Source organism: Agelaius phoeniceus, chromosome 1, assembly GCF_051311805.1.
Source record: "Agelaius phoeniceus isolate bAgePho1 chromosome 1, bAgePho1.hap1, whole genome shotgun sequence".
Taxonomy (NCBI): Eukaryota; Metazoa; Chordata; class Aves; order Passeriformes; family Icteridae; genus Agelaius; species Agelaius phoeniceus.
The window spans coordinates 57,336,359-57,351,220 of record NC_135265.1 but is presented as its reverse complement, the minus strand read 5'-3'; the positions used below and the strand labels follow the sequence as shown (position 1 = coordinate 57,351,220).

At 41.3% G+C, this 14,862-nt stretch overlaps 1 protein-coding gene across 3 annotated transcripts in view; it reads right to left on the bottom strand.

The window, feature by feature from the left end:
- The window catches only part of ADCY1 (adenylate cyclase 1), a 161,156-nt gene extending 146,602 nt beyond the window's left edge, over positions 1–14,554 (bottom strand). Inside the window, exon 1 of one of the 3 annotated variants that reach the window (XR_013182603.1) lies at positions 13,180–14,554. Coding sequence is in view for 2 of the 3 variants with exons in the window: in XM_054642300.2 (XP_054498275.1) it covers positions 13,180–13,848 (669 nt within the window). In the remaining variant the exon portion in view is untranslated. The remainder of the gene's footprint in view (positions 1–13,179) is intronic. The other 2 variants (XM_054642300.2, XM_077179438.1) reach the window with 2 other exon arrangements.
- Between the last annotated feature and the right edge of the window lie 308 nt (positions 14,555–14,862).

Sequence of the window (14,862 nt, the reverse complement as noted above, 5' to 3'; positions counted from 1 at the left end):
TATGTCCTGGGGTGACACTGTATATACATGGTTTCAGGGAGGATCCTTGAATTGCTTTTCAAGTGTTTTTGAAACATAAGAAAACAGGATTTTTTGGTTGTTAACAGTAATTTATGTTTTCAAATTGTTTAATAAGGTTTGGAACCTAAGCTTAGAGCTGTTCCAGGATCCATCAAAGAGAGTCATTGTTTTAACACCTATACTAAATCAACCAACATTTAGCTATAACTATTTTAAATATTTTCCAAAATATTTTCCAAAATATTTTCCAAAATATTTTCCAATATTTTCCAAAAATATGTATCTAATTAAGGCACACATGATTAGGAATAAAGTGAAAAGATAGGATGCATTTACAGAAGATATAATTCAGGCTAACACTATACTGCTGAAATTCATGCAGCAGTAAATATAATGTGGCTGTTGTTACATGAGGACCTAAACTGACAGAACAGTAAAAAAAAACATTTCTGGACCTTTTTATTTTTCACTGATTCCTCATTCCTATTCCCGGTCTCTTCCCACCAGCACAGAAGTCCATGCAGGTGCGATGCGATGATAACTTTGGAAAGCATCCATCTGAAAGCCCATCCTACTGGCTGGTTGTAATTCACATTAGCAGCTTCCCACTCCACTCAGTGCAGGGATTCAACTGTTATTGTATGCTAAAAACTGGTGAATTAGGGGGTGTACCTACATGCATGAGACTACTTTTTTTTTTGTGGTAATCATGGTTCAAATATTGATTCATAGTAAAATTAGGCTGTTAAAAGCTGGTTTCTGGAAACTCATAAAGAAACAGCTGGCCTTTTAACTATTGTTTAACCCAAATCATTCACCTATGAGACTTCCTTCCTACTACACCCTAGATATCTGATATTCCTGGAGTCTGGGCAAAGTCTAGACACTGTCTTTCACTGTTAGAGATTTCTGATTCCTATTCAGAGGACGTTACTCTCCTTTTATCTCATCTGTGTGTTAGCACTTTAATGCCACTTTGTCATCCACACAGATATGAGGTTACAATATAGAAGGATGTATTGACAAAATACACCTGTCTGTGTTACAGAGTTTCAAAACTCACACGACTAAGCTTGACTGACACATTCCCAAAAGCTGGCCTTAGGTGGGGCAGTACAGCGTGCTACCCACCCTTGGGAAAGGCACAGGCACGATTGACCTAGAACAGGAGTGACTCCCCAGTGCAGAAAGTGAGTGCACCCAGGTCTGTCACCATGTTTCTCCTGAATGTAAAGAATGGTGCTGCAATTTTCTTGAGTCAGAGGAGAAAATGTGTTACCTGGAACTCCTGTTCTGTTTGCATACACTATAAAACTGGCACAGTTGGAGCACCCAACACTGTAACAGTGTGCTTCAGATGCTGAAAGCATCATTAACAGGCTGGTGCAAAATGCAGTTTGTTTCTTGTCTTTAGCATTATGTTTTACCGACACTGACATTTCAATGTGTCCAAGGCCTAAATTAATCCTCAGAATGGATAGTGGAAGCAAGACTGCTGTTTATTAATTGTTAAATGGACACCTACTAGCCATTTACATGTCAGTAATTTTGTCTTGATAAGAATTTCCTCCATTCTTTGTGTTACCAGACTAGAAATTCATTCATTTACTGAGGGCAAGAGAAGCATAAGAAATGAAACATCCTATCTGCTGGACAAAGACTGAGAAAGCTAACTAAATCCTACTTTTCCTATGGTACTCCTTTGTCACATGAAATTCCCCAGAGTTTAACCCAGAAACTGCTCCGACTGATAATACCAATCAGCATCTACAATTCTTAATAATTGCAATAGCTAGGTGATACAGTGATATAGTATAATGTCCAGGCCACCAGTAGACCTCTAACATCTACACCAATCCTAAGAACATTTTCAACTGGAGATGTTTTAACCAACTCTGAAAACAACTGAGGTATTTTCAGATTTTACAGAGAGAAATATTTCTCTTGAGGATTAGTAATCTGACCCCTAATGGCTTTCCCTTCTTCTACTCTCATACAGCCTGCCTCGTGCCAGCTTTTGAACTACTCTACCTTCTTGTTTTCAGATAGCTTAAGCATTCCTTGAAGAAAAAAACTCACACCCTCTAAATACTCTGCATTTATTGCCATGTTACACAGAATTAGCTCTTACTGTACCCAGTGTCTTCTTACATGTTGCACTGCTGACATTTGCTGACAAGCCGAACCCATGGGTTTCCTTGGGACTGATTTAGCGTTCAATGTGGCTTTTCTACTATAAGAATAATAATATTTACCCAACATGTTAAGAATCAAATATGGCAGCGGACTCTATAATGCCCTGGAAGTAGATTGCCTCACTTTCTGTTGTTATGCATGCTAATTTTAGGTGCAGAGGTCCTGTGAACTTCCATTGCAATTCCACATAAGACATACCTATTACCTCATAAGCAATCTTAGCAAAACAACATTTGTGTTTGCCCACAGACCAAGGAAACAACTTTAAGTTTGCCGGACTTGCTGAGTTACCAACCGTGATGGTATATAAATAACTCATATTCTCATATCAGAAACTGGACTAGTGGTATCAGTCTTTCTTACACATTTTGGTACATCATCAAAATATCTTTAGATACTAAAGAAACTTGAACTTTAAAAAACCTAAATCTGAAATATGGCTCTAAAGAAGAGAAGACTTTTCCCTCATACACCTCCACTCTTGAACCCAGGTTGCAATAAGGAAGAAAAAAATCTTTTCCAATGTTTGTACCATTCAATAGAGCCATCTCTTATAGGTTTGCTCACAGTAATATCACTGTAACTCATAACTAGCAGTATATCAGCTTTAGAAATGCATTTTTTTTTAAATTGCAACTTCAGAAAAAGGTTTTCAGCTGTACAAAGTAGCTGTAAATCTTTCATTTTTCAGTTTTTTCTATTTTTATGAGTGGAATGGCAGCAAGTATCACACACAAGTGAAAAGGAGCTGAGATAGCTGATATATCCCTGTGAAGAGAATTTCTTTGAGAATTTTCGGTAACGGTTTATTTATATGTCAAATCCTTACGTTTAAAGAGGACCAGAAAGTCTTAGTAAACTTCAAAGACATCTTCAGGGGCATGTAAGACATTTTGTAGGAAAGACAATTTCTCCCAACTTTAGGTATTACATCTTCATCCCAAGAGAATGAAGAATCTTTATGATCAGTAGGTAAGCTCAGTTTTTCAGTATGTAATTGTGCTGAAGAAATGGAACTTCTGCAAATGATGGCAAAGAGATTTGGAAGAAAGGTGCATGACTGCAGACTCAGTAATAGACAAGAGAGACTAGGTCTTGGGGCTGAATATTGTGTACCTTTAGGGGAATTAGGAAAGATCATTCTCCTTTCTGCAGAAATCTGCCTTCCAGAAGAATGCTCTCTTTTTTGCATCTGGATGATGCTCCTTTTTGGGGGAAATTCAGTAGAGACTACTGCACCAAGAACTACAGTAATCAGCAAAAACCTGACAAGGACAGGTTGCAAAAAAACATCAGCAGAAAAAGAAAAAAAGCAAGCAAGCAAAAAAATATTTAAATTCTCTGATGATACACTAGATCACTTAAGGATAGAGAATAATTCATAGCTTTACAAGTGGATATTGCCCATTTCAGTATTTCTGTTCATCCCAACTGTAAAATACAAACAGTTAATTTTTTCAGAGTATTCTTCTAAGACTCAAGAGTAAGAAAAGTACATTTTTCATTGCCAATAGGCAAGCTAAGAAAATCCAGAAAATTATGCCCACCTTTTCCTCTTAAACATTACTATCCTTTTCACTAATGGATACACCTGAAACTGTTATAAGGAGAATATGCAGTCTCAGGTAGAAAATCACACTGCTCTCCCACCAAAGTATTTCAGCCATTGTGTTAACATCAATCAGTATTGTGAAGGGCAGTTTAGAATAAGAAACCGTCTTCCGGCTGTGGTCTCTTCAAAGGCAAAAATCAGACTAATGTTTTTAATAGTGCAAACAAGAAGAAATGGACTATTGATAAAGCAGTTTATTTTGACTAACAGATGAAGCAAATTAACTCAGCTGCAATCTCCTCAATCTACTGCTGCCTAAAATAGAGAGAGCTGCATGGAGAAGGCCAAATAAGCTGCTGTAATCTTTCCATCTGGTGGAACTCAAGCATCTATCACTCACCACTGTCATTTACATAATTGGTAAAGAGGAAACTCACATGCTGAACATAGAGATAGTGCTCAGTTTGTTTCTCTGTTTTGAAAAACAACATTATTCCTTATATTTCAAAGCATATAGGAATGACAGAGCATTCATCATAGCTAAGCCAACTATGAGCTTAAAATAGGGTTCAACTCCCAGAGCCCCTGCAGTGACAGCTGATTTACACTAAACCACCATGGATCAGCAGAGAGATCAGCATAACAGCTTGCAGGGTGGAGCACCAGGAATCACACAGGACATTAATGAGGGGTAATCCTCACTTTTCAGAGCTCTGGGATCCATAATACCAGGTGAGAGTAGCACCCAAATCTTTGACAGCCATAACAGCAGTGACCAGGATTCTGCAGAGCAGACTCAAGAGACAACCTGCAACAGTGGAAATTTGATCCTGGTAGAGCTTCTGTCTCTTGCATGCTCGTTTGGTCAGAACTTTACACAGCATTACTACTTCTATGTCATTTCACAAACAAGCAGATATTGACTTTTTATATGGTTCCCATTAAATTATGTACCTGTTTAGTTAAAACATCCTGGGAAGAAATTATTACAGGCAAGGAGAATTTTTGACACATCAAGTAATCTCCCTGAAATCCACCAAGATGGTTTTTGGCATTTAAAAGTGAAATGAGGTTCAGTCCAACATCCTCCACCTTTGAATGAACAGTGAAACAGTGATCAATTTACTTCAAAATTAATTTTGCTACATTGTATTTTATACAGATTAAGAGAGAGAAAGAAAGAAAGAAAGAAAGAAAGAAAGAAAGAAAGAAAGAAAGAAAGAAAGAAAGAAAGAAAGAAAGAAAGAAAGAAAGAAAGAAAGAAAGAAAGAAAGAAAGAAAGAAAGAAAGAAAGAAAGAAAGAAAGAAAGAAAGAAAGAAAGAAAGAAAGAAAGAAAGAAAGAAAGAAAGAAAGTCCTTAGAAGGCATAGGCCTCTTTTCAACTTCTTGTGAACAAATTTCATAAGTTCTGCTCAAGCAAAACATTCTTTTTCTGCCTGATGATACTCAAATTAAGGATATATTTTATGTATATCTATTTTTAAAACTGTGGTTATTAGCGTTATTTCATTTTCTAATTTTGTATGGGTGGATAATTGCTTTCATCTTCTAAGAGGTAATCATAAGCAGATTTATGGCAATTGACAGACATTTGTACACTGTAGTGCTTGAATGAGTAACCTTTGAAAAAAACACACAACAGCCAAGTTAAGCACTCCTTAATTTTATATGCTAACCACTGTATAAAGTTAATTATGTTGACTTTGAACCCAATATTTAACACCTTGCTCCAGAACAAATATATGAAAGATGATGTTAAAAGTGAAATATTGCTCTATAAAATTTTTCATACTAGCCACACATTTCTTCAACACGCATGTCTGGATGAAAAAGGATTTCTGTAGTTCCTGAACCACAGCTAAAGAAGTAACTGTCTTTCTTGAGGGTTTTTCGCACTTTATTACTCACCTTAGAGCCACACACTAGATCCACATTTTTGGGATTTTTCACTATTTCAAATACTGATGGAGAAAACATCTTTTCTGTACATACAAAGTGCTTGGTGATTTTATTTCATGAATCAACTCGTGGTAAATTTGTGCAGAATGTAAACAGCTGGACAAAGCAGTAACTATGTTGTTTCCTCATATACCTGTAGGTATGTATCTTAAAAATTTGAAGCAAAGCAAATTTCTTCCACGAAAATTCCCCCAGAGGAAGAAAGAAAGAAAATCACATATTTTGGAAATTTTTAAAAAAAGGGGAAAAAAAAAATCCATTCTGCTCATTAACAGTCTCTCATACCCATCCATCCGTCCACCAAAGACAAAGCTCAGCTCAAAAACTTGAATCAGTCTCTTCTGCTGGCACTCTTTCCTCACCTTCCCAACAGCAAGGGTCTTACAGGAGTTAATACTGCCTGAGTTCTTTCTGTCATAAAACACAAACATTTCAATTCCTAGATGAAATTTTCTTATAACATTATGAATTAATCAGAACATGAAGTCTGTGTGAAGCTATGCCTTTTCCACGTTCATATTAGACTTTCTAACAATTATTCCATCTTGACACCACCAAGAGCTTACAAGGAACAAGAAACAATGCTTTTCTGGCTCCTCTCTGGTGTTCCATACATGCCACCTGCATTTAGTTATGTTTGTACCACCTTATCATAACAGAAAAGAGATGTAAAGCCAGGAATATATGGCCTTTTGCATCTGAGAAAGTTAAAGACAATAACTAACCATGATAGACAGAAAATATTATTTTATGTGAGCCAATGTTTTTTGGAATGGCAAGAGAAGAAATGCACTGCATCTAAACTGACAGAATGAGATAGGACGCTAGAAAGAATATTTCTATCCTAGTTCATAATGCCCATGTACAGACAAGCACAAATTCATGGCTGTGCTTAAAGGAGATGAAAAGAAATTGAAATCTGCTCTACCTAGTTGTGATATTACACTGGTTCTGTCTAGAAAAGCATTGCACTATGCTAACAACTGGGGAAAACAAAATGGGGAAAATACTTAGAAGCCTGAATGGCAGAACATATAAAGAGCAAATACTCCCTACAATTAACATTTTCTCATAGAAGTTTAACTCTGAATATATCCAAAATTACATGTTCAGGAAGAAAGAAATTAAGGACAAAAGGAGTAGAAACCCTTGATAACTTATCCCATAGAACCACCAAAAATCTTTAACCCCAATTTGGCAGCCCCTGAGCTCAGAGCTGCACAAACGCTGAACACTTTGTGAAAACTACTTTTCCACAGAGTAAGCATGTAAATTAAATACAGTTCATAATGACTAACATTACATGCAATGTTTTGCTATAAACTAGGGTCTAGGCAACAACATTTTACCATTTTGAAATGAAAACACGCTTGGGTTCACTTTAATAACAGTAAAATAATAGCAGTAGCAATACATGTGGAGACAGTCTAAACCACACAAAAGGAATGCAACAGTATAGCCCTGTAGTACTGTATTGCCATTGTTCTTACTCTATTGCCAGTGCTATATAAAAAATTATAAGTTATGCACTAACTTTGCAAGGCCTCCAGACTGAGACATGTCAGGCTTTTTCTGGGCTAAAAGTTTAGCCTTCTCAGGCTGAATTTTTTCTTTAACTTCTGCACACATTGTTTACTTGGTTTAGACATTTTTCCCTAGTTGACCAGATCTCTCTACTTCATTTATGTTACTTTTGCTTATCTTTGTATGTTAGCACAACAGTTTTATGACTAAAACATAACAAAACTGTACTATGCAGAAATGTAGGCCATGGAAACACAGTACAAACCTTGAGAAGGGGAGACACAGGAGGTACAAGCATGGTATTACAAAAGGTGCAGCGTAGAAGACAACACCTACAGCTACAAAAAAAGAGTCCCCCATGGTCAGCTAAAGAAATGTGAACATGGAGATAACCAGTTCTGGTATTAGTTGAAACAAAGAGAACAAAGAACAAGTATTTAGCATACATAAAGGAAAACAATTTTAAAATTTTGGATGAAACATGGAGCTGTAGAACAACAAAGGAAGAGAAATGACTTAGCACGAACAACCCCTTCCTTCCTGTGAAAGACTCCAGATGCTGTCAATGTAGGCAACATTTCCAGCAGAATGAAAGACACCATCCCTAGAATTTGGAGAAGCAGAAGGGACAGCCTAACATCAAAGAAATTGGGTAGTAACTGAGTATATAACAGTATTAGCTGGTTTTTTAATTATTATTTTTGAATACTTTTTTGAATAGAAGCCCTCTTTTTCTTCAGTAATGATGGGATCTTGCCTACTAATAACAACTAAATTTCTCAGATAAACTGTTATTGACTATGTCTCCAAGTCACATGATTCTCGACAAGGCTTCTTGTTTCTCAAGCATGCAGAACCATAAGCATGCTGTTAATTTTCAGAAACCCACAAAGAGTAGCAGTGTCAGCATCTGCAGACTCAGAAACTCAAGAGCATACTAATCTCTATGTGGAAAAAGATCCTGAACTCTACATTCCATAGAAAATCCTACACTTCAGCCCCTAGATAAAATGACTGTGGTCAAGACCTGGCAAAGACTATGCTACAAATGAAGATACCACTTTGATTAGAAAGGAGTAAAAACCCCAACCCCCCTCCCCCCAAACTTTTAACAATTTTTCAATATGGACTAAATATGAAATGAAAATTCGAGTTACACAGAGACATTGAGAAACTCTAAAAACAGTATTCCCTATCTTTGGAAAGGGAGGAAAATAGTGAATTCAAACAGATTATTAGTGGATAGATATGCCTGAATTCTAGAGAATATTATTGCTAATAGAATTCTAGATCTATTCTTGATAGTAGTATTTGGAAAGCATCACAAAGACTGAACTAGTAGAGTCCCTCACCAATATTTTATATACATGAAGGAGAAAAACAGAATTTTGCACTGAATAATAATGACAATGGAGCTGAGCTGTCTTTGATTCACAAGTGCTTTTGTTAGGCTACTAAACTCTGCCTTCTATGTGAGAGACAAAGGTGTGGAGATTAACAGTTCTGCCAGTGATGCGTTCATTAATTTTCTTTTAAACATTAGCACAAATAAGATTAACTTTGGCATAATAATTCCTTGTGATATTCTATAGTACTATCACACTAACCTGCAAATAGTTAAGATTATAAAATAAACGTCTAAGTAATAAATTAATTATTTAAAATAAATTATACCAATTTCCTCCCATTATCCTTTACACAGTCTATCTAATCCCAGCTAAGATTTTTCGTACTTGCTGAATCAATAAAAGTGCTATCATGCATGCAAATAAATATATGCATAAAATCAGTTTTAAATGCAGGCCAAAAAAAAAAAAAAAAACCTAACAAAAAAACCACAAACCCAAACAAACCAACTGAAACCTACATTTGTTTCACCACACTTCTGAAAAAAGTTTTGTGTTAGTTTATGACAGCACTATTCTTTCTTCTGCTCTTTGTTACTCATGCTGTAGTTCTGGGTTTTCTTCTTAAAGATTTGCTCTTTCGCAAAGACTTCTGTGACGTGTTAGGTACTTTGGTGGTGTATGATTTGGTTTTTAATTTTCTGGAAATAAAAATATATTTTTTTAAAAAGGGACCTAAAATATTTAGAGGGCCAAAAAAAGTTATTTAAAGGTAAGACATAAAACGGTGTATATGCCACCACTGAGTAATCTCTATGAACAGCCTTTGCCTTCCTTACCCCATCTGGTCTTCATGTCTCTAACACCCACACACTGCATTACAATAAAAATTATATTAAGATCCTTTGGGCAGAATTCTCTATTTCTGTAAGGGCTCTGTAGCACCTAACATATATCTGGAATCTGTAGAGGGAAAAAAAAGAAGAAAGAAAAAAGGAGACAAAAGTCCAAGTTTTTAAAACTTCATTTGTATGTTCAGCCATCTGTGGATACATTGTCACCTTATATGGCAGGAGCATTTTGTTCCATGATTCTGAAGGAAGGCAAAGAGTCCAACTGACATGATCAATATGCTACTGGTTATATACATCGCTTATGTCCTTATCACAATGTCATATAAGACATGCAATATCAGCTGTGAAGTCAGCATGTCTTTGACATGATCCCATATGAGATCAAGGTTGCCCCCAAGTACTTTGCATATTTTTTAGATTGCACTTATGTATATATATATATAATCTATTACTATATTTCTATTTAGAAATGAGCAGGACATATTAGTAGATTGGAACTTTTCATTTAATGAACAAAAACACTTACTGAGGGGAAAGGTTAAGCTCAAGTTCTGCCACATTACTCCCCTGACTCTCATTACCTCCCTGTACTTGCTTTCCTGCTCTCCTCTTGCCTTTATACATACCTATGCCTCACCTCTGCCTTGGCATGGCATGGCATGGCATGGCATGGCATGGCATGGCATGGCGTGATCTCCACAGACAATCCTGTGCTGCCAGAAAACTATCACTTGCAAATTAAATGTGCTTTACTCAGTAGAAGTCATGACAACTTCTGCCAAAGTGAGCATTGGTTTTACTATGTAGAGAATTTGTACATTTAAAAGACAGCAAGTCTTAAGAATGCCATGGGGCACACTTAGGGTCTGATCTGTCACTATGAAGTTAGTGAAGCTTTTGGCATTCAGAGATTTGCAAATGGAGATTCCTCAGACTTTGTGAAATAGAAGATGCATATCTAAAAGCTCACTTTGGGAAAAATCCCTTAATTTAACTATGCCTGTTTTTTAATGGGTTGAACTTGGAACAATATGAACTAGTTGGTTGTGCTGACCAATTTCCAGTTTAACGTCAATGGAAGATTACTAGATCTGCAGTCTCCTAAAGCTCAGGCTAAACAAAAATAAAATTTATTCCCAAATTGGTTCCCTGCCCGAATCACAAAAAAAATCAAAGAGGTGTTTAACAGATTTCCAATCTCAGTGATTGGTGCAGGCCTTTCTGCATTTTCAGGTACTTCAGATATCTGTTTAAAAATTTAAATTCATCAGCTTGCTTGGGGCTAGGAAGCAAGGGGTTGGGAGAGAGAGCAGAGCCTTTCATGCTATTGCAGCTCTGCATAGAGCAGTCCTGCTTCCCTGACATATCAACTGCATACTGTGTGTACAGGCATGGGGACCATCATGATAATATCCAGTGTCTGGGAAGCAGATCCCAGTCATGAGGAGAAGTCCACTCTAGCCCTTACAAAAAAAGGCTCAGCTACTCTCAGGCCAAGCAAATAAAATTCAGATGATGCAGCCTTTACATATCTTTAAACTTCCAACCATTGCAAAGCTGTTCTTTGGAAAAGCAAAAACTTCTTTGTAAGGGAAAAGTCCCTTCCATACATGGAGATGGCCTTCAAGTCAGAAGACTCATTCCTTGCCAATATGCCACAAATCAGTGTGCATTTTTGTGTGTCACAAATTCACAGACCAGTTCTATTGCTTGACTCTGAGCTGGTTTCTGCCTCCTGTAATCAGTAAAGCATACTGCTTTGGGGACTGCATACAAACCACTGAAATTACTCTGGCTGGGGGAAATGGTGATGAAGAAGAAACATAGATATGTTACATCAGATCTTAGTCAACTATTTCTATGCATTTTCAAGACAGTCTCTTGTCTGATGAATAACTGAGTTAAACTAGTGTGAAAGGATAGAACCAGAAGATTTTTTTCTTTTCAAAATGTTTTACATACATGACCTTGGTTAGGTAATTTAGTGAGCAGACGTTATTGTCATCTTCTTTATGTTACTCATCTAGAAGAGCAGATGCCACACTGAGCTGCAGTTTGGCATCAAGGAAAGTCTGTCTGTGTGTCAGGATAGCCAGGATAGCCTGGACTCATAAGGACTAATTGGTGCTCCAGTAAAAAGAGCTATCTTCAGCCCTATTCAAAAAGAATATTCTAGTATTTTTAACATCCTTCCAAATGCTTTTTAGGAATGCTCCTCTCAGTACTCCTGCATTTTATCAGCTCTCCCTCTCATGGAAACTCTAAATCGCATATTTAAAAATAGACCATCAGATTATCTGGGTAAATCATAAAGCTCAGCTTATCTCTCTCTTCCCCTTCAAAATATACAATTTATTTTGTTCACCAGCTCAGCAGCGTGAAGCCATCAATAATCCTGTTTGTCTCAGTAACCCCACTCAGTGATTGTCCCTGTGTATCTCTGTGTGAGCATGTCACACTGGGGTGTATGTGTGCTGTGTGAGCACTGAAGAAGGATCCAGGAATTTACAGTTCTGGGCACAAAGGTGTACAATCCTGCGGTATTTATGTCCATGTCAACTGTGTATGTCCTAGCATCACAACACTTATGGAGAATAATACCAGCATTTTGCCGAAGTAATGTACTAAGTACTTCAATTATGCATTAAATTGTTGTTTAACACCAATCTGGACGACAGAAGCTGTGTGCTTCTCCTGAGGACAGGCATAATCAATTAATGCAAGGAAGGACACAAAAATTTTCCAATTCCTCTCTCTCAGTGGTTCACACGCACCAGATAATAGAGCCTTCAGTGGCAAACCCCGACTGCCAGCCCCCACGTTTCCTATACGCGCATCTCCTCATCCTCCTCCCCCTGCCAGTGCGGCCCATCAGGCCACGAGAGCCGGAAAAAGCCCTGCAGGGATATAAATAGTTCCTCGGGGGAGGAGGGGAGAGTGCAGCAGCACGTTTCTAAAGATGCTTGCTGCAGAGGGAGGTTTTGCTGGATTAATTCAGAGGGGAAGGGGAATCGCTAGGAAGTTCACTGCCACAGCAGGTAATGTCTGTGGAAAGAGGGCAGCAGCTGCCCTGGGGAAGCTGAAGGGGGAATGCCCCGCTTTCTGGGACAGCAGCGAGGCGGGGTTCCCATTCTGAGTGTCCCATCTATTTCAAATCGTTTTCTCAGAGCCCTCCCCGCCCCCGCAGATGGGCTGTGTATAGGCTGTGTATAAGCTGTGAACGGCCCACGGCTGAGACAGACAGCGAGGATACGAACCAGATCGGTGGAGGTGTTATTACCACACGCAGCTTATTGTCTGTGCCAAGTTTGTACGGAGCCAGGTGATGTGATGTTGCTGGTGCGCGCTGTATTACACTGACTGTGCATGCGATGCTCTGAACTTGCCCCATGAGCGGGCACACGGTAGCGCTGCCTTCCCTGCCCTGCCCCCGGTTTTCCTTGGAGAGACAAAGCCGAGAGGTTCCGTCTCCCCAGAGCCGCCCTATCCCCCCCTGCTTCCCGGAAACTTTCGGGAACTACAGACACAAACGCCTGAGGCACAGGTGCGCGCTCGCCCCTTCCCGGCCGGAGACAGCCGGGGCACTCCTCAGCCGCCGCCTGCGCGGGATGCGCCGGTGGCCCGGGGCCGCTTCGCGGCTCTCCGCTCTCCCTCCCCCCGGCGGGCCGGCACCGCGCGGCTCTGCGGTGCTGCAGCGCCCGACCCGGCCCGGCCCAGCCTCTCTCACCGTCCTCCAGAGCCTCTGCCGCTTGGCACTGACGGAGGTGGCGGTGACGATGAGGTGGGAGACAGACACCACCAGACCGAAGACGATGGCCAGCAGCGTCCGGACGGGAAGCAGTGAGTAGGAGACGAAGGTTACCAGCATGAGCTGCCACATGCCCTGCTCGGGGGCGCTGGGCGGCTCCATGCCATAGGCGCCGAGAGAGAAGGGGCAGCAGAGGAAGGAGAAGGTGAAGCTGAAGAGCAAGGTGAGCTTGACGATCTGCTGCAGCTGGGTGACCTGCAGGTACTTGACATTAGTGACGATGAAAAGGGAGAGGAAGATGATGCAGTGCACCGGGTGCGAACCTTTGGAGATGGTCAGGCTGGGGCCGGAGAGCAGCTCCACCAGGGCTAGGCTGGCGGTGAGCACGATGAGGACGGCCAGCGCCTTGAGGGTGGACGTCTGCTCCAGCTTCAGGTTGTAGCTCTGAAAGAGAGCCTCCAGCTCCTTGCAGTCAAACTCGTCCTCGCAGGCGATGGCATCCAGCAGCAGCAAGGGAGGGGGGTCCCCTAACCCGGCTCCCGCTCCCGACGCCGCGGCAGCCGGCGGGGAGCAGCAGCAGTGGCAGCACTTCTTCCTCTTGGTCTTGACTTTCTGAAACGGTATTTCCTCCATGTCAGTGCCATTCATAAACCCGGGCAAGAAATGCTCCTCCAGGTGTCCCCTGCTGCCGCTTTGCCGCCTCGCTGTTCATAAAAGAGAGGGGGGCTGCGCGCAGGAGCCGCGGCCGCTCGCCCTCCGGCAGCCCCCGCCGCTCCGCGGGCGCGGGTCCCGGGCGCTCCCGCCAGCCGCCGTCCGCAACCCGCGCCGGCAGCCGCCCCCTCCGCTGCCACCCAGGAGCCGGGGGTGGCTGGGACGGCGGGAGGAGAGTCTCACTCGCGTTAATGTGCCAACCTTCCTGCCTGCAGTCTTGCTTTCCCCTCCACCCTCCTCCTCCTCCTACTCCTCCTCCTCCTCCCTGGTGCTCCAGGGATGCTAATCTCCTAATGACACCAAAACACCATCCAAAGGTTTGGAATCAAACAGAGGGAGGGGTGGGGGCAAAGGGTGGATGGAAGCTCAGAAAAGGGGAGACGGAGATAATCAACAGGCGGCTTTCCCTTCAGATAACGCTATTTTGGGGAGCAGGAGCTACAGAGGAAAGCAAACGGGCTCCCGTGTGGTGGGCAATATTAAAAAATAAAATAGCTAGTAGGAGGAAAAAAAATTAATCCGAGCCAGGGTTGTGGAGGAAAAGTGCTGCAGAGGGGCCGGAAAGAAAGCAGCAGGCAGGGAATGGGAAGGCTATCCCCCTCCCAGGTCCGAGAGCATCTCACCGTAGCTGGGGATTGAGAGGCGCCTGCGCGCCGATCGCTTGGGAAGCCGGACACGTCCCCACCGGGGCTCCGCGACTCGGGAGCGGCTGAGGGGGCCGCCGCCCCTACAAAGCGCCCGGCGTTCCCCCTGCCGGGCGCCCGGGGCTCGCCCGGCCCTGCGGGTCCGTCCGGCATCGGCTGATGGCTGGCAGCCCCGTGCTGCCCGCCGGCCCTGGCAGCTATTCATATATGTATAGATACATAGGTACATACATATAGAGAGATATACACACAGACAGACAGACATACATACATACATACATACATACATATGTGAGTGTGTGTCTGT